This window comes from Eleginops maclovinus, chromosome 12, assembly GCF_036324505.1.
Source record: "Eleginops maclovinus isolate JMC-PN-2008 ecotype Puerto Natales chromosome 12, JC_Emac_rtc_rv5, whole genome shotgun sequence".
In the NCBI taxonomy this organism is placed as follows: domain Eukaryota; kingdom Metazoa; phylum Chordata; class Actinopteri; order Perciformes; family Eleginopidae; genus Eleginops; species Eleginops maclovinus.
The window spans coordinates 11,606,131-11,627,033 of NC_086360.1; the positions used below are offsets into that span (position 1 = coordinate 11,606,131).

General features: G+C 41.3%; 1 protein-coding gene across 8 annotated transcripts in view; it reads left to right on the forward strand.

Moving 5' to 3' along the window:
• Positions 1–20,903, forward strand: part of slc20a2 (solute carrier family 20 member 2) — a 40,676-nt gene that overhangs the window by 2,998 nt on the left and 16,775 nt on the right. For 5 of the 8 annotated variants that reach the window (XM_063896606.1, XM_063896597.1, XM_063896601.1 and 2 more), the window contains one exon: positions 19,088–19,661. In XM_063896606.1, the coding sequence (XP_063752676.1) occupies positions 19,373–19,661 (289 nt within the window). In that variant the 5' untranslated portion in view covers positions 19,088–19,372. Of the gene's footprint in view, positions 1–178; positions 345–11,235; positions 11,469–12,803; positions 13,073–19,087; positions 19,662–20,903 lie in introns of those variants that run through there. The other 3 variants (XM_063896598.1, XM_063896603.1, XM_063896604.1) reach the window with 3 other exon arrangements.

The following is a 20,903-nucleotide window of genomic DNA, read 5'->3' on the forward strand; positions in this document are numbered from 1 at the left end:
AACACGATCCTGCGAGAGCAGAGTCAGACCAGTTTTTAGGGAGGTGTGCCATGCCTTCTGAGTAAATGGGCACTGACTGTTTCAGTTTCTAACAATGTTATACCATTCATGACTCCACCTTTTTGTTCCAGATCAGTGTTAAATTCACCTCAGGCCTCTTGCTCCGTGACAAGAATGTCGTCCATGAGTGTGCAGGTCACACAGCATTACTTCACAGCCTGCTTTGCTCTGATGTTTGATATGCTTTGTTTTCTCTATTTGACAAACAGTAGAATAACATTGATCTATTGGGATTTGTGAGTTGCACATCGGGAGCTATATTTTTATCATCAGGAAAATCGTTGGTAAGAAATCCCACACAAAAATGATTGCTGTTTCTGGATTCTCAAGTATGATGATTCGCAGCATCTTACTTTCTTTTCTTTCTTTTTCTTCTTTTTTACAGTTATCTGACATAAATATCCAGACATAGTGGGACACCAATGGCTGTTTCTAAGGCCAGTGCTGATGTCCTTATTTAAGAGTCAGATGGAGACTGTTTCTAATTCACCCTGCTTGCACTGCAATGTCTTTTTACTTATCATCTGATATATCAGTCTAGCTCCAGCTTTGATCTGTTTGTCAGACAAACTGATTTTTTCTGTTTTGTTGACATTTTAAGCCATGCGAGTGGGCTATAGCCATAGGAACGGCAGTGTCAGGCAGTCCCCCGCTGAGGTTCAGACAGAAATATCTCAACAATTATCGGATGGATTAAGATGACATTTTCTACAGACTTGCATGATCCCCAAAGGATGAATCTTAATAACTTTGATGATCCCCTGACTTTTCCATTAGCAGACTTGTGTTTGGTCTCATGCCTCCCTTCGATTGGCCTCTTAAGTTGAATACCTTGAGTGCCTGTCCCTGTTAGTACAAATGCTGGTCAGGGGACTGCTATATTTTATCCTTAAAAAGATAGCGCTGCTAGTTAGATCTGAATCAGTTTACATATGCTTTTCCTGTTCTAGCTCCACTATCAAAACATTTGAGGGTTTGAGTGAAATATATGTTGCTGTCCCTTTACTCTCGTTGTAGGAATGTAGTTTATTATCTAATACCTGCAAAATCAATGACATCCCTATCATCGCCAGTTGTAGTTTGTGTTTATAAACAGCAACACGTGTTGTAAACATGATTAACTGAATAATAAATAAGTAATTGACACATCATAAATCACTGTTGTAACATGAAAACTGCTAGCAAAACTGATGGATGATTATTCTTCTTTTATATTGTATCTTTTTAGTAGGTAAAGTTGGATTCAGAATTTAAAAGTGATTTTCTAAGCAGACATAACCTTGGAGCGACCTGAGACATGAGAAAAGCAATGTATGGGAAATGCAGTCGGTAGTGGTTTCCATGGCGGTCGGGCCCCGTGCAGGTCGGCCCTTCTGCCAGTGGGTGTGTCCATCTCTCTGTGGGTGGAAAGACACTTGGCACCGGGCTGGCAGTGTCACAGGCGGAGAACAGTCTGTCTCTGATCACGGCCCAACTCGCCCTCAGAGCACAATCACACTGTTATGTCTGAGCCATGCTTCGCCATGACAACATCACATGATAGCACAGCAAGTGTGTGGATCTTCTCTGTGTGTGTGTGTGTGTGTGTGTGTGTGTGTGTGTGTGTGTGTGTGTGTGTGTGTGTGTGTGTGTGTGTGTGTGTGTGTGTGTGTGTGTGTGTGTGTGTGTGTGTGTGTGTGTGTGTGTGTGTGTGTGTGTGTGTGTGTGTGTGTGTGTGTGTGTGTGTGTGTGTGTGTGTGTGTGTGTGTGTACGCGCTTGTTAGAGTATTGCTTAATCCATGCTTTTTCGGAAAGACTGGTTAAGCATGTCATTGATCATGTGTTGATAACATGTCTGCATATTTTACTAAGAACATGAACCGGCCAGAAGTTAGCAGGAAAAGGTTGGCATGCAATGATTTTTGTTGTTGTTAAAGGAAACTGTATATCGCATTAAAGAAGCTGCTAATTGTTGGTGATGAAGATGCTGAAACAATTTAAGATTAGCATTTTTTCACCATATTTTACTTGAATGTCTCAATAGTTACATACCAGCATTGCTTCAGGGCCAGGGTACCATAAAAGCTTGGTTAATAAGACAACTGTAAAACCACAGCTTCAGTTTTGTCCAAGTATTTAACCAGATCCAATTTGCCTAAATGCATGAAATACTTATGGCTGCGTTTATTCACTTAGATATTTGTGGTTTTTGACACCATGTATATGTATGCTGGTTTCAGGGAATGTATGCTGAATTTCATGCTAGCGTCCAATAATGCTCCTCTTTCCTACTATTACCACTGTCACGTAGGCCTGCATTCTTCTTTGACCAAAAAGTGATCCCGAATATCTCATAATGCTCAAAATCTTTACTGACATGAGTGTGTTTTTGACTTTTGCTTTCAAATATCAACACAACAGCTAGCATTGACTCAGTGATGTCACTGCGCTGGCAGCCATATGCTTCCAAGGAGTTTTACCACTTTTGAAGCAAGAGACCTCTACTTTAATTTTGAAAGAAGATATCTGTTAACAATTAGCCATTTATTACCCATCGAGCGAGTGACTGCTTATGCTAGTTGCATGGTTTCCCTGAACTGTTGTGTGTTTTTGGCTGTGTTCGCCCTCTTCACTGGGGCCATGAGAGCCCTGTTGTAGAGTTTCTGGTGGCCTTCTGTAAGCGGCAGGGTCTGTATCAAAGCGCTGTCACACAGAGCGTCTCTTGTTTGGGTTCTGGCCTGGTGTTAACTATGCTAATGACAGGCTTACTGCTGAACTGTGAGGCATTGTGCTTTTTAGTTATGGAAGGTAGAATGAACATTATTTTCCTTTTCTTCTCACTCGAGTACATTCGTTCAGAAGCACCCAGGGCTTGCTTGACTTAAATTAGTCAGGACTTTGCCTCCAAGGCCTTGGGTCAGTTTTGAGGATTTTTCAGAAAACTATAAGCACTATAGGAAATACTGAGAAAAAGGTTATTCTTGGCATTGGAATATCTGTCAAGTTATGTCACCCACTCATGTAGTTATTGAGTGGGTGACGACTCCACATTTCTAAAGAGCTGGTACTCTTTTAGGAAAGTTCTTTTGTATGTTGTAATTATTAGGAAGTGGGAGTTTTGAGGACAATAGTTTTAATCATGTTTCTTTTTTCTCCTTATTGTTTAAAGAATATTAACTCTGATATTCAATAAAATTATCTGTGAAATTGTGCCCTTTCATGGAGTTTGATGGACACAATTATTATTATTATTATTGTTGTATTGTGACAATAAACTAATTGCGTGTTAATAATCTCACTATTAAATGTACATGCATAACCTCATAAATAAGTCATGTAGTTTTAATTGTCCCTCATGGGAAAAGGGGTTTCTTTTGTCCTTGTGAATGTTCTTTTGCGTTTGTAGAAATGTTTAGATGTTTGAACAGGTGTGAGTTCACGTGTCCATTGTGACTCTGCTCTCCTAGTGTGGCGAGGGGCGGGACAAGTATCGTAGATGAATCATCGACCTGTACGAGCCCGTCCACGCTTTGTGTTGATAATCTTACTGCCTGTTTGCATTTGATTGTACGGCTTGGGCAGGGCTCCATGTAAGGATGAGCAGCTGGCTTACTGGTCACTGCACACACTCATGTGACACTGCTATTTCTAGCCAAATCATTCCTCCTCCCTACTGCCTTTAGCAACAAGAGTGAGTGCTGGATATGTGACACCTCAGAAAGCAGCTAGGCTGGACGTTGGGGGCAGTTAGTCAGAAACAGTGCAGTGGTGTCTAAACAGAGAGCCACTTTGTGTGTTTGGGGACATGCTAGGTAGAACAATGGCAGGTAGGAATGTAATGTAAATCATTCAGTTTGAGATAAGAGTGACATGAAGTGGTGGCACATATCTGACATAGCAATTTCAGTGATGTCAGGTGATCTCATTGAGCTCTCTGAGTTCTGGCTTGGTGGCTTAGTTAACAAACCAATTAGAAAAATCTTAATAATTGACTGTCAACTCAACACTTGGATTGTTTACTATAGTTTCAGTGACATGTTACTTGAGTCAGTCAAATAATCAGAAATACAACCCTTACCCTCCTAAGCTCTACTGTACTTCATACTGTAATTAACAATCTTTACTGGCATGCTTTGAATTTTAACTTTTGGAATTGATAAACTGGGTTTTTCCCAGTGTGCTGATCAGTGACATGACCCACTTCGATGACAGACTAGAAGTAACTTCACACATTCTCAACATCTTACCGTACAGGGAGTAATATTGTATCACATATTATATGATGGCTGCACTGAATCATAGCATTACCCTTAACAAGGTTAGAGAGCCTAAGTAGGCATTAGAGGGCAATTTCCCTTTTTAATTTTAAGGGACAATAATCAGGGTATTCAAACTGAGTGGAGTATATTATATTAAGTAGTCTAATAATTGTCTCGTTGCTCACCCTTTAATAATGATAAAGTGCATAATTGGCCGTCTTTGGATCTATATTAGTCCAAACAGAGAAATGATCACAATGTTGGAATAGTGCCTGGAAAATGCACTGGTACCAAAAATACATCTGTACTACAAGAAACCCTGGGGAGAACTATGAAAGTGGAGCATGCAGAATTAACAGGTCCTCTCCCTGAGTCAAGATGCTTTTTTAGGGTAATGTCAGGCCTGTAAACTATGGGAGACAAGGATTAATTACCATTAAAACTCTCCAGGGTTCCCAGCACTGAACACGTGATGACATCTTCATAAAGTTTCACACATTTTTGCTCAGGCAGTGAGGGACCCCCGCCACCAGCACCCAGCACTGCTGAGAAGGCTTACCCAGTTTTAGTCTGAACTGTGTTCAACAAACCTGTCAACATAATCTTTACACATACACTCTTCTGTTTAAGGCTGGCAAAATATATGATGGGTTGTTCTTCTAGTTTTGTATTAAGCTGAACAAGTTTTATTACATTTTTGAGATTGAAATTTGAAGGAGGTCAAGTGTCTCAAAAACTGAAATGTGAAAATGTTAAGAAGTTGAATGAACCTAAAGTCTCAAGAGTGTGTTTTTACAGGGTAGTCTGTCTTTTTGTATAAAAGCTAGCAGGTAGCTGGCAGTTGTCTGAATCTCCCAGTTTCCCCCACTTTGTCAAATGTAAATTACCAAAAGTGTGTCTTCATTACTATAATTTGTCAGATATAGTCCAAAATAAAGCTACTGTTTATATTATATTTGAATATTATTGATCAAGTCTTTTTAGTAAATATGCTAAATTGGTCAAACTACAGCTATAGATGGATATAGGTAAGTAGCTCTAGAAAACTAGGCAGGTTAACTTAAAATTGACCACGTAGAACTGACAAAGACAATTTTGTTGTTTACTGAAGAGATGACAAATAAATATACTCAATTACAATATTTGGCCTGTCTATGGAAAAGACTGAACTCCCTGATTTGTTTTGCTACGAGCTGCAGCTCTGACTGTTGGCTCTCCTGCAGCTCTGACTGTTGGCTCTCTGAATATCCCCTCATTAACATGTTTTGCGTGTCAGCGAATATGCAAATTAAACTTGAAGTGCAGGCGAAGCATCTCGCTGGAGACACAAAGTGATCTCTTACAGTCCGGTCTGCTGCAGTGGAACTGTGTTTCATACAGTGGCGAAAAGTTGGTCATTACAAAGTCATGTCGGGGGGGAAATATACAATATATTAAAGTGGTGGATTACTTTAGAGGCAGCTTTTTAAGGGTAAAGGTTCTAAGGTTAATTATAAAAGCAACAGCAATAACCTGTTGTTGTGCCAAACGTTGTACTTAAAAAAAAATGAAATGGCCTATTTAGAAAACTCCGACCATTTAAATTGTTGTGGTAAATGTGAAAACACAAGGGCATTTTGAGTTTAACTGTGCCCCCTCCTGGTGGGGCAAGAATTTGTTCTGATTTGAGGCAATAGGTGGAAAAGGAAATGATTTATCCCAAAAGGATTAGAGGTGACCCAGACAAACCCACCCTCCTCCTCCTCATTTACCCTCCATCACCGGAACAACGGCAGACCACTTGTCACAATGAGTTTCCTTCAGCGTCCAACATGCTGCAACAGCACTCAGACACAAAGAAAATAGCACATGCCACACACAGCCTCAAACTGTGCTTTACCCCAAAATATCTCTCCTTTCTTAGTCACTGCAACAGCTGTATCAAAACATGTTCCTTAATTGCCTGAGCTAGTGGCGTTATGTAGGCAATTAAAGAAAAAACAATATCCAAGGTCTCCTCTTTCTCTACTTTGATTGCTGCCTCTGTTGAGTGTTGGAGGACAACAACATTTAGTTTAACAAGTATCATAAGATCAGTCTGATTTGCAAACTTGCCACACAAATGCAAAACATGAGCACCTGCCCTGTTTTAAGTCGAAAAGTACAATCTGTGAGCGTGTGTGTGCATGTGCTGTAAGTGTGCTACACTACTGGCAAACATGTGATAGATAACACTGGTCACACAGTTTGTCATTTTAGGATTAACTCATTCATGCTTACCAAGTAGGGAAAGCAGTTGTAGCCGCATGGATCTAACTCTCCTGCCAGGCAACATTTCCATAAAAGATTGTGACTGTAGGACACAGATTTGTTCAATGTCAGGAAACCTGCCTGCGGACTGTTCAGTTTATCTTCATCAATCTTTTGAAAACTAAGTTTATGTAGTTTAGGAATGATTCAGCTAGACTGGATCTGGCTTTTGCCACAATATCTTGATGGGTTAGACTTCTTCATGTTGAATCTTCATTCTCTGACCACTTTCAGTATCTGGGCAGAGAGAATTTGAATTTCATAGGTTGTCACTAGTTTATCATTTCTGTGGTACATCATGTACATCTTCCCTCAGAGAGATTACAGCGTACAGTTGACCTCCTACAGTGAAGACGGGCTGTGTTAAATTCCCCAACAGTTTACAGTATTGGTTTCAAATGTGACATGTTTTTGCCTCCCTTTTTCATGATATTTAAAGTTGTAAATTGTTGTAAATTCTACAATATGTATCGTTCAAACTTTCAATACTGGTGCCAAAATGCATTTCAGCACAACTCAAACTCAAGCAATGTCCTCACTGTAGTGAGCAAAAATGTAACTTTTAATATAGTATTCAATAAAGATAGATAGATAGATAGATAGATAGATAGATAGATACTTTATTGATCCCGAGGGAAATTCAAGGTCTCTAGTAGCTTATAGACAACACACACAACATACACATGCAACATAAGAAAGGATGATGTAAAAATTGTAAGGTGCTCAAGGAGAATGTGTGCCATGGTGAAGTAGACCATTTAATAAGTTAAAAGTTAGGACACAGTCCAGGTTGGGAGAAGGAGGGAGGGGTGTGTGCATATGGGCTAATATAACCAGTAGACAAATAAGATTATCAGAAAATCTGTCCACAAATTCCGTGCCAGCTCATTTTGAAAGAATGAGATGTCATACACAATTCAGGTTGGCTTTTAATACCAAATCAGTGTGGGTTAGTTTTTCTATCAATTATAAATAAAAAAAACAGGTTAATATTGTTTCTTACTTCAGTTCATAAAGTCTCCCTTGGTAGAACCCTTGATGCGATTACGGCCTAATGCTGGAGTCGTCATGTGAAACTCCCTTCCCTGTTGTGATCGCTCTAAGTGCCATTTTCTCAGCTCGTTCTACAGCCTCTCAGCCGCAGCTAGCAGCACGTTTTTCAGCATTACTCTTCGTTTTCACCTAGAATAACAGCGCCGGGCTAATCCACTGACTGACTGACTCGCAGGCCTAATCCAGCCAGCCTCGTGTTTTTCCCTCAGCTGTGTGTGTGTGTGTGTGTGTGTGTGTGTGTGTGTGTGTGTGTGTGTGTGTGTGTGTGTGTGTGTGTGTGTGTGTGTGTGTGTGTGTGTGTGTGTGTGTGTGTGTGTGTGTGTGTGTGTGTGTGTGTGTGTGTGTGTGTGTGTGTGTGTGTGTGTGTGTGTGTGTGTGTGTGTGTGTGTGTGTGTGTGTGTGTGTGTGTGTGTGTGTGTGTTCATAGGTATGTGTTTGTACAAAGGCCTGGCATTCCTGCAAAGTGGTGGCCAGCTAAGGACCCGTGTCCCCCCCGCTGCCGCACCGTCTCCCACTACGTGCGCACAGCAGCAGGTCTAATCAAAGCACTCCATAATACTGTTAGCTGGGTCATGTGCTGGAAGCCAGGATTAAGAGCAAGAGGGCACAGGCCACTAGATCCAGCTTAGGAGCGGCGTTCTCTCTCCCCCTTTCTCTCTCAGGGTCTCCCCCTCTCCCTCTGCCGTTCTGTCCTCACACGTGGGAGACAACCATCCAAGGTCAAAATACTGTAGTTACTCAAATATTAATAGAGACACCCATGCATTTTCAAAATGTACTGTTTAAAAATGATTCAAAGGTGTCCTTACCGGCTGAATTACAAACATGCCAACCAGCACAAAAACTATTCAAACCTTGTTCATTTGTTTGAATCCTTAGCCTTTTATCAGTTGCTGTTCTACCTTTAGTAGTCTAGCACTATGTAGAATATTTCACAGAATGCTACTACCGTGACACACGACACGGTCAAGAACATGTAACATACGTGTTACCTGTCAGCCATTTGTCTTTCAAAAATAAATAAAACACTTGACGAGAAAATGAACAAAGTATAATGCACAGCTGAGCTCCTGGAAATGTTTTTAATAGAGCAGTCAACGCTAACACTTTTATGGTCGTAATTAATCTGGAAACCGTAACACAAATTTTAAAAATAAAATGTATCTCCCCAAAATACAAATAAATACTAGTATCTTAAAAACTGTATTATTCATGATTAATGCGGTTTTGACAACACTAGTTTGATATAATGGTTATTCATTTGGAACACTTTCGATATGGGCCCTTGTAATAACAAATGATCAAAAACACATTACATCTACTTTGATTCAATATTATATTCACATATTCAGCACTGACCATTTTTTCAAATGGTTTCAAGCACACTAAGAACAAAAGACTAGCCAATTGTAGATCTCCAAGTGTGAAGCGTTACGTTTTAATTGGTCAGTCGGCAGCTAACTGCAGATAAAAGACCAAAACGAAAAAAGACAAGATCAATTCTTCACCTATTAGTGTGGACGTAGCTTCCAGCATCATTAGTCATGTTTTCACTTCTCCTTTCTCACAGAATCTCTTGACCTTTCTGTGCTGTGTTTTCCACACTCACTAATACCCTCACCCACTTTGCTCCAGTAACACATTTTAATACCACAGAGCATGCCAACATTAGATTACCAGTCTCAGCATTTGAGGGGGGGGGGGGTTAAGTTGGAGGTCCCACCAGTGCTTTGCAAGTATCGAGCCAGGTCAATATTTCCCCGCTTCCACACCTTAGATGACAAGAAACGGGAGGGGGAAACAGAGGAGGACACACTGGGGTGAGGGGAGCAGGTGTCACTTTTGGGCACCTGCGCTGATTCGTGGAAGAGAACTGGAACCGTCCGGCTGAAGCTGAGTGTAGGAGGGCTGGGGGGGTGAGGAAAACAGAGAGAGGGTCAAGGGTAAGATGACTCCTACACACAGGAACATGGAGGCAGATGGTTGAAAGACAAGAAAGGCGGACTGCAACCTCAAAAAGCCTCCCGTGTCGGTATGCTCAAGGCCTAATTGTGTCGGCCGTCCTATGATGTGAAGGCTAGCCAACAAAACGAGCCCCCTAACTGTTGGTAATAAGGCCGTTGGCTCTGTATTCATCTTTCAAGCACATTTGATTGGTCAATTAGGATCCCTGTTGTGAGCATGGGTTATTCTCAGAGGTGATTAATAGTTCCGAAGAGCTTTATTTTGAGACCTTCACCCTTTTGTGTTGCTGCTATTTTAACCTTGTGGTTTTTATGCGTTATTATATTTGTCTGCGTTTGTTGACGTGTGTGCACATCCTGCAGACCATTTCTACATTATCACATCAAACTCAAATGTATTTTACTAGTGTTGAAAATCATGAACTTTGTTTAATCAGTCATGTGTGTATTTTTATGCACCTGTTGTAAACACACAGTGTAATCACAGCTCAGTGTCAGTGTTTAAAGCAGTTGTACAGGGAGTCGATCAGGGAGGAGTCGCTTGAGTCACTTTGCCATTTCAGGGTGAGGGAGTCAAACCCGTGCACAGTCTTCACTGAAACCAGAGAGAGCTGACCTTAAAAGAGTATTTAAACATAAGACTTACTCAACACTGGAAGCCAGAGGGGGGCTTGATTGTTTGCTGTTGTAACACGGCCGGCTTTAGTGTTGCTAAAGGCTCAGACATGTGTTCAGTTCAGGAGTGTGAGACCAACATTTCTCTGATTTTTGGTCAGCCTTTGATTCTGGGTTGAAGAAAGTAACTGGCCATTTATCCACTGAAGAAGACTTGAGTTGTAAAGACCTACACAGAATTCAAAAATAAACAGCCTTGTGAAAGATGGCTGTTTAAAAATATGTAGATGGTTAACTCAGAGTTATTTATTGGTGGCTGTTTATCTTTGTTGCTGGTGGTGAGATGGCCAATAACAGTGAGGCTATTCATCAATCTATTTAATCATCAACTGTGTGTTTACAAAATAAGTCCTCTACTGAAGGCATATATTTAGTCCTGTGTTTCTACACATACATGTTTAGGAGCACATTTGACACCCACAATGACATTTGAAACTGAAGCCACATGCAGTGAGTTTTTGTCAAACCCAGACTATGACGAGAAAATTAATATTCATAACGCCTGAAACAAAGTGTTGATTTTGATTGTGCCATGAGAGTAAGTCATCCTAAGATTATAACTCGTCTCTATCAGGACAAAAAAGTGTTTTAAAAACCAATGATTTAGCTGCAGTCCCACATTAGTTTTTGATGGATTGCCTGTGAGACTGTAATGGCCGTCAGAAGCAATCTGAAGGATTAGCACAGTCACTTGCTCTTTGACAACCTGAATTAGCACTGCAATGCAGACCCATAGCGGTGGAGAGAAAATAGAACGAATAGAGAGGATTTATGGAAATGTGTGTGAGAGAGAAGTCTTTGAAGAGAGTGTTGAAGCTACATGCTCTTCTCAGTCATGCACACAGTTGTTGTCATTCTTAAGCGATCCCCGTCGTGGTCATGGAGGCTGACTGGTCCCAACACTGTCTTCCAGTGTGTATGTGTGTGTTTTGGTTCTAGAAGAGAGCGCCTCCCTGCTGTGAGCGCAGAGTCAGAGGCAGCAGGTGCAGCTGACGCACATGGGCTTTTTAGCAGGCAGGGCCAGTTGGGGGACAGAAAGGGAGAGAATGAGTGAGAGGCAGAGAGCCAGATCAAACCTCTGAGCGTTACTGGACCAATGAATTTATCGGCCCTATTCTAGTCCTCTCACAGTATGTGACAACGAAGGGAACAGGACCTGAACTGCCCAGTCATGGCTTCAGCTTCAAAGGTGTGCGTGAGTAATGAGTGATTTAAAAAAAAAAAAAAAAAGGTTTAATAGTACAAAGATTTTTAGGTGCTCAAGCAGTAACCCGTAAGACCTGAGGAATGTCTGAGATGCGTAGTTTTTGTTTGAGAAGGGTTTTTTTCAGTTTAAGAAACATTTATGAAGATACAATAACCGTTACAATAGTTTAGAGTATTGTGCTGCGATCATGGTTTAATAAAATATAGAAGTCAGGAAGCTTTTACTCATGTATTACTCCTGTCTTATCTACCTGGTAAAGGGGAATCATTAGACTGATTTCTCATACAACATTTGTATTTACAGTTGGTTGGTAGGTGCTACAGATACCTACATATGTGCCCTAAAAACGTGTTCTCTATGATATGCTTTAGTCAGTGTGTAGGATCTTTGTTGCCATGCTTATTGTAGCATTATCTGTGAGTGATGAGGAGCTGCTGAAGAGTTGTGGACTCTGGGTGACTCTGCTCTGGGTCTGCAGTGAATGTGGTCCTCACTCTTCATTGTGTCAAAGAGCCACTGCGGTCTCCGCCTGCTGAAACCAAGTCACATAAAGACATACTGTTCAGCATGGCTTTTGAAAGGGACAATTGTGGCAGAGAGAGAAAGGCAAAGAAAGTGATGGGTGGATTGCAGCCAAATCACAGTTGTGTGTGTGTGTGTGTGTGTGTGTGTGTGTGTGTGTGTGTGTGTGTGTGTGTGTGTGTGTGTGTGTGTGTGTGTGTGTGTGTGTGTGTGTGTGTGTGTGTGTGTGTGTGTGTGTGTGTGTGTGTGTGTGTGTGTGTGTGTGTGTGTGTGTGTGTGTGTGTGTGTGTGTGTGTGTGTGTGTGTGTGTGTGTGTGTGTGTGTGTGTGCGTTTGTGTAACAGGCGTCCTGGTGTTACCAAGACCCAAAGTGGCTCGACTCATTTCATCATATGCAGTAATGAGCATTATAGATGATTGTGTAACCCAGACCTCACACTGCTGCATTTTTTCTGATCATGTCTCTCAGTTTTTCGTTGTGCGTATTATATTGACCAGAGTAACCAAGGGAATGCTCCCAATGCCCTTGATCCATCGGCATGCTTTTCAACACAGCTTCACCCCCTCTCCCTCTCTTCTCCCCCTCGTTTGTTATCCTCCTCCGCCGTCATTGGCTGCCTCCTCTCCATCTGTCCTTCCTCTCTGCTCACGGACAGCCAGTCAGCGGTACACATGTCTCTTGCACATTCGTCATTGGCTGGCATGTGCTGTGAATGCGGATCCTTTCCTTTAAGAGGCAGTCTAGACTCAACTGGCTGCGCGGATTTCTCTCCTCTCTCATGTTCGGTCTCTCCCTCCTTCTCTTTCCCGCAACACCACTACAACCTGCTGATTTCCCTCCTTCCTTTCTCTCTTCCCCGCCATAAGCCGTTCTCTCCCACTCTCATAATTTAATTTCTCGTCGTATCACATGCTCACCCTTCAGTTTTAATCCTGGTCCATTCTTCTTTTTCAAGCGATTATTTCACTTGATCTGTTTCTATCCCCAATACTGTCATTTCTGTCTTTGACATTCATTCATCTCCACCACTTTCTCCCTCTCCGTGGATGTGAGGAGACATGAAGGTGAGTGGAGTTGATTTACAGGCCTACTTGACCATTTGTCTGTATTTTGTCTTAATCATAGCTCTTAACTTTATAAGCCATCTGGTAGAAGACAAGTGCAGGACAGTGTCCTTGGAGGCAGGGACTGAAGCTGTGTATGCTTCAGGTGTAACAATTAACTAGTGCCAGTACTGATGCTGCTGTGAGTCATCATCTGACGCTGCATGTATGTTCTCTCGTCCTTTCAGCATGTGCCTACGGATGAAACGCTAGTTGTTGAGTGGAGTATGGGGGGGGGGCGGCTTTGAAACCATTGCGTGGAAAGTGTAGCGGTATGTCAATGCAGACTGTAGATCGTGACACAGTGTTTTGCAGCAGCTGTGGCTGTGCTGCAGTGGCATCTGAGGCAGATTAATGAGCACTGAACAGCAGCGAGTGGTCCCAGTAAGTTTCTCGTCAGTCAGGCCACACTGCCGTAACAGGTTAAGTGCTCCGTGAAGAAGCTGGGTAGTACACATTCTCTTCAGTTTGTAAAATAATGTCAGTGTTCTCCACATGGTTTGAACAACTTCCCTTTAAATGTGTCCTCATATAGGCATCTTAAAGAAATATTCACAGACAACTTAAAGACCTATTTTAGTCTTGTTTCCCCACATAGTTGTTTATGTGTCAGTGCCCTCATTATGCTTGTCATATTTTGCTGGCACCCACAGGCACAAAATGTGTCTTCCAGAAATAATCCCTTAAGCACATGTAGCCCCAGAGAGCATGTCACTTTCAAGTGATTTTATTTAGAGTATCTTTTTAAATGGGAAAGAAATGTATTTCCAGCTGAGTATGAGATGGTAGCAGATTGCTTTTAATGTATTATGCTTTTCTAACTCAGAGGAAAACTTGCCAGTTTGCCTCACACACACACCACTGCCATGCCAAGACGCTGGCCTGCCCATGGGGAGCAATTTTGGGTCAGTGTACACTTGCTAAAGTACACTCAGACATGTGGACAAAAGCAGCAGAGGATTGAAAAGGCATCCATTAGTGGATGACCTGGTCTAACTCCTGGGCAACAGCAATCCCCCGATACTAAAGTTTCCATTATACAAACACAAAGATATGAGCAATAATAGAAAATGCCATCTGAATACAGTAAAATAGTTACGTTTTCTAAAAGAGACTTGCATTATGGTTGTAAGAACAACTTCCACTTAATATTTTAAATCTTAATTCTTAAATTCCAATCTCCAATTTTCTGGAGTTGAAGGAGATAATTCCAAAATACTAGCCACGGTACTTCAGTTTAAATACATCACAAAAAAAATCTGAATGAGCTGTCAATAAAACTCCATTGGAAATTAATTGGGCATTTTCATCTAAAGCAACTGCACTAAAATATTCCTAGCTTCATAAAATCAAAAGCAATCACCTCGGACAGCTCCCACATCCCTGGTGGTCTCAGGTTCAGCACCCTGGACAGCGGTCCTGTCCGCTTTTGTGCAGAACGTTATAAAAGATTCACCTGGGCTCAACAGGGAAGCAGTATGTTACTGTAGGGTTATCTATTCATTGTTACAAACATCTCAGCTGAGCATTCAAATTGAAGGCGCAACTTGCAGTAGAGTTGGGGGCTGTCAATTTAAGAAATAAATGCAAGGCTCTCCGACACATTATCAGTAATTTAATTCAATGTGTCCTTTTAAACAAACTCTATTTTGTTGTGTAGAAATTGGAAATGAATAAAGATAAAAAAAAGTGAAATTCCGTTTATGCTGTTGTAAAACTTGCTGCTGTGTAATACGTGCATGTCTAAATGATAACACCCGATGCTTAACAGCTATTCAAGACATAACTTGTCCCTCTGAGTGAGTTGCTGTACCTCATCTCAAACATCTCTCCTAAATTATTTAGTTTTAAATAAAAGTAAATTTTTCATTAAATCCAGCATTTGACTGTTTCATCTCCAGTTCATGTTCTGCATCCTAATGATCAGCAATACAGCGACATAATCATGTGATGCATCGCATGAAAACATAACCTTCACAAAGGTTGCATAACATTCTATGCAACTCTTTTTTTTTTTTTAGGTATTGAAGTCTTTAGTGGTTTTGCTTTCAAAAGACATGAATGCTTAGAAGCTTCAAGGTCCCAATGAATCATTCATTAAAGCAGTGTGAATGCTCACAAGTCACACGGCTTGATCGTGTATACTGAGGTGGGGAGGACCTCTACTGAAGATCATAGGGCCAATCTATTGGCATGAAATCTATTTTATAAAAGCTCTGTTTGGCTGGAAAACCTACATGAGTCTGAAACTGAATCCAGGCGCATACGGTGTTCTCTGAATGTTTGCTGTATGTACAATCAATACGTATAAAGTCTGGCAGGATTAGTTATTCAAGGACATAGAGGTCATATACCCCTCAATATGTGAGATATTCCCAGGCTGTGTTATCTACATTAGCAGTAGGCCTTTTGGATATGTTTTCAAATGTTCGTAGGTAACACTCCAGATGTTGTGGAAATTTGAGTTTCCAGCCTTCAAGCTAAGCTAGGCTAACCAGCTGCTAGCAATAGTTGTCCTTTTAAATGTACAGACATGAGTGGCAGTAATCTACTCCTCTTACTCTTAGCAAGAAAGCACATAAGCCTTTTTCCCAGAATATAAACACATTGCTTTCTAAATATTAGGAGTGCTCCTGCTCTATAATAGTTAAGATGGATTAAATGCAGAGAAAATGTACCAACAGGCATTGAGTTACCTATAGCCTATTATTCTTGAGGCACTTTAAGCTTTAGTAGAACCATATCAAAAACCTTTTTATTATCCCCTACAAAGCATAAACTATTAAACTACACATTTACAGATTATAGTGTGAAGGTCGACATGTACTTCATACGGCTTTGTCTGGGCCCTCAGGCTGTCACTCTAGTTACCCTTTACATACTGACTATATCCTGCATCGCTGACAAATGCTTTTGAATGCACATGTTTTTTTTTATTCCATTTAAACGAGGACAGAGGGACTGTTTTTATCTCCTGTGTAGCGCAGCAGTCAATTAGAGGACTCCACAGGTTACCCCTAGACGACTTCGCCCTGGAGAAAAATTGTTTTTATGTGTGCGACTGGGAGAGGGGTCATGTGTTACAGCAGAACGAAGTCTTCAGAGCGTCAACTGCAGCTGTCATGTTGAGTTTCCCTGTTTAGAAAATCGTGGACCTGATTAAAGTCGCCTGGTACGTGTGAATACGCCCCCCAACGATGGACTCTCTGCTTTCCCTGGTGTGGCCTTAGACTGTTCCCTGTGTTGGGCTGTGTTTTGTGGAGGGCCGTGTTGTATTGTTTGTGTGGTCCTCTGGTGGCGGAGGTGTTCCCCGAATTAAACATTTACACAGTGTCTTGTTTAAGTCATTCATGGTCTGCTACGTTGACTACATCAACTGTGAAATGTGTGTTTTATATAGCACTTTTCAAAGAGATTTTCAAACAAAACACAAGATTGTGAATCTACACTCTAGAAATATTTAGGTTTTCTCACAAAAACCTTTACATGCAGATTTAACACAACAGCATTTTAATGTTTCTGATAAACCAGTAAACTCAAGAACCAACTGTACATGACATGAATCACTTAGCCAGATAGAGATCAGAGACCTACTTAGGATTTTATTGTTGTGTTCGAACATGAATTAATAACTTGGCTAACCTTTTAGTAGGCTTGAGCAGTATAAAGGTATTACGGTATACCAGGGCATTTACAATTCCAGAGGGGATGTTATTCTATGCTATAAAAAAATGCAAACACTCCTCTTTAGTATACAGTAAGGCTATATCACTGTTCTTACCAGTATATTTCAAGCCCAGCGGGCCCAAGTTAGCTCCCTGCCGAGCCTTAGCATCAGGGATTTCAAAACAAGTACAGATAACTACTATTATTGGCGTATACCCAGGTGAAATGTCACAAACGTGTGAGGGAAAATCCAGATCTTGCAAGCCTACCTTTTTGATAGCAATTGTCATGATGGACACAATTGTATGACTTCAGGTTGTGGACCTTCGGCCCAGAAGTCTCAGACCTCTCTCTAAAGACTCTGAATCTTTAAGTCCAGGAGCTGTGATCCTTTCTCTCTCATCCTGTGTTTTGATCTTTGGAAGCCGGTAAAAGACAATTTTCCCTCAGGGATCAGGGAAGTACCACATATTTTATCTCATTTCTTTCTTTTGGCGAACCCTGAGCTCTCTTTTCCTGTATATAAAACTTTTTTTTCTGGGATCTGTTAAGTGTCAGGAAAATAAAATTCTCTTTACGGTCCAGAACCGTATCTATGAGGGTCAGACTGAGACCTGAGTAAAGACAAATTATTTTTCTGATTTTAACATGTGTTGTGGTTTGATAATGAGATAAAGGATAGCCTGCGTGACCTCAACTGTTCCATATGGGGATCTTGGTTGGGAGGAGGGAGCCATAACATGCCGCAGGTTATAAGAAAACCCCGTCCCCCCCGAGATGAGGAGCACAGTTGTGTGCGTGCTGAGGGAATGTGCTAGTCCATCCTGCAAGCTGTTTACATTTAATGCTCCCCATTAACAATTGGCTTAACCGTAGAAGGAAATGTGCTGCCATTAACCCCTATGAAATGACTTTGATTATGTGGCAGAGTCAAAGTGAAAAAAGGAGAGAGAACCCAGACCAAGTCGTTTGTGGTGTGGAGGTTTCTCAGGGACCACCAGAGGCTTCAGTGTTGGTGGCCTCATCGTCTGTTGCTGCAGCATGTCTTCGTTGTTGTGATGTAAATAAGCCTTGTGGAATTTAACAGGGACGTGGGAAGCTGTTGCCTGTTGTTTGAGTGGATCTGATCTGTTATCCTCCTATCAAGTAAATAAAGGAAGTGTAGAGCCTAGCTTTCTTATCACAACTGATATATTATCACGGCTGCAACTAACAAGTATTTCATTTATCAAGGGAACTAACGGCGTATCAGATTATTTACCTGGGTCCAAAAAGTGCAGTTTTGTGAATTGCCCCCCCCCCTGCAGCAGTAAAACACACTGCTGATGTTCTTACTGCATTGCAGTCTTAACTTTTTTCATTTTGTACTGCAGCAAAACCTTCGATTTAGCTTGAACTTGTACTCCAAAGCTTGTGTGTACCTTTGACTGTCACCAGCACCAAAGCAGTCCTATGGGGCTGAAAGAGCAAAGATTAGAAAAGTTAGTGCAGTTTGCCATACAAACCTCCTCTGGGCTGTCAGGGAAACTGTCTCTTGGTTTACATTTCTGTTTCAGTTAAATCAGCGTGATCAAACTGCTTTCAGGTGATTCAGGAAGTGTACAGCGTTGTGAACACATTTAATATCATTGGTAATTTTGCCTAATGTCAGTTTTTCATCAGTGTGTCAAATGATAGTGGTCAGGATTTTTTGCCCATATGAGGACTCTACTACTGCAAACAAAATCTACCTCTGGGTATAAATAAAGTAACTTGAACTTGAACTTGAACTTGAAGGATTTTCTTGTCTAATAAAAAGGCCGAATTATAAATGAAAGTCAAAGGCTACCTGGATGTGTGGCAAAGGGAAAAGCTGTGAAAACAAAGTAGGTTTGGCAGACGTGACAGCCGCCCTGTTGTGTTGGGGATGAGGTGTTAACAGTGCACTCTTCTGTTGGAGAAGCTCACCTCTCACTCTGGATACTGTGGTCTTTTTATAGTCTCAGCGCTAACAGCAGGCCCTCTGAAAGGTCTGATTTGATTTCTTTGAAGTGCAGACTGTGATGTCCTAATGTGGCTATCGGAGACGTTCTCAGATTTCCCCTCATTTCATTAAAGCCCATTCTGCATTGTCATCATCCATACTGAATCTGGGTTTTTTGTCTTCATAGACTCCCCTCCTTTCTCTCTGATCCCTCCCCCTTTTTATTTTAGGTTTCCTGAAGAAGCCTCATTCAGGCGTTGTCGATGGTAGCTGCTGTTGTAAAAGGGAAATCATGGGTTGCAACACTAATCTGTCTCTCTATCTCTTGTGTCTTGTTTCTCTGGCAGGTGAAGGATTGTACGGACACCCCGTCTCACACTAAGCTATGGAATGCTCCCTGCACCCACCGTCACTAGTCTCCAATCTTTGGACTGAGCTCAAAACGCTTAGTTAGCGGCTGTGCTTCTCCCCTCGAACTCTTTATACCCAGGGGACGAAGAAAAGGAGCGGACTTACCTCAAGTCCTCCGCTATAAGCGCACAGAGCAGTTCTATTTTTTAAAAGAATAAATAAGCTATATTAGTGTTTTTCGCCTCTTGGATTCCCCCCCCCCCCCGTGAAATCATATCAAGATGGATCTAGAGCCGTATCTGTGGATGGTGATCCTTGGCTTCATCATTGCCTTCGTTCTTGCCTTTTCGGTGGGCGCCAATGATGTGGCCAACTCTTTTGGCACAGCAGTGGGATCCGGCGTGGTCACATTGAAGCAGGCCTGCATCCTGGCGTCTATTTTTGAGACCCTTGGCTCAATGCTGCTGGGGGCCAAAGTGGGTGAGACGATTCGAAAGGGCATCATAGACGTCTCCCTTTACAACGAGACGGTGCCCACACTCATGGCAGGGGAGGTCAGCGCCATGGTCGGTAAGTTAGGCTAATTTTTACATCTAATTTGAAATTGAAATGATCAGTGTATTAATCAATTTTCAAGATAAATGTATTCACACATTTTCAGTTTCGAAAGTGTAAGGATTTGCTTTTTTTCATACATAACAGTAAATTGGAAATCTTTGGGTGTTGTACAAAACAAGTAAGAAGATGATCCTTGGGCTCTGGGAAATCAAAGCAACCATTTCCGCATTTTTTGTAATCCAGCGAGGTAATTGCTGCTTATGACTCACTTTAGAAAGTCGCACTAATGAGGAATAATTACATGATATCTGAAACAATTAGCAAATCAAAACAAAAGTTAAAGGCTCATTCATTGCACGATTTACTACATTTCTATTTAATGTCAAAGCCAACTGAAAATAGTTTTGGAAAGTCAGTCGGACTAAATAATAGATCAGAAAATGTTGTAAAAATAATCAACAGATTAATCTGATAGTATAAATACTTCTCCAGGTTAACATAGGCTGTTGATGTTGGGAAATGTGTTGAATGGATGAATGTTAGGACTGCAACAGATATTGAAAAGTGCCCATCACAAGTTCCACCATCCGTTATTTAATCACTATTTTTGTATAACCTCAAAAAATGTGATTTGCAATTACACAAAACAAAAGAAACCAGGAAATCCTCTTGTATGAGAAGCAAGAATTACAAGTTTGGCGTGTTAGCTTCAGAATGTATCTACTTTCAGATAAGCTTTGTGAGGTTTTGCTAATGTTAATCAAACTGGCAGCATTTAAACATTTCCAGAGGAAAGCCTGCCCTTGTCCTCAAATTGAAACACATTTACACTAAAACACCAGCCAGTTCTGTTGCGTATCCACAGTGGCTTTACACATCAACAACAGATTACCTGAGTGAATGAGTGGTGCAGCACAATGGGGCTCCCATTGACACAATGCCATGTTAATGAAAGAGTGACTGCTGGGAAACGGTGATAAATAAAGGCAACATTATGCACAGGCGATTCCCGTGTCATTGGAAATGTACATGTACTGCAGCCAACAGTTGGGAGAGTTGGGGAAACACTGAGCAGTTTTTCTTTATCAACAACACCAGTATTGTTTGTACAAAGTGAGAAGTTTTCCCTTCTCAAATTGATTCACTAAAATCAGGAAAATGCATCCTGAAGTTTTACAGAATATACAGTATATGTTAATGTCTAATTTAGTGCTCTGAAAATAACCTCCAAGGCGTCACAAATGATCATTGAAA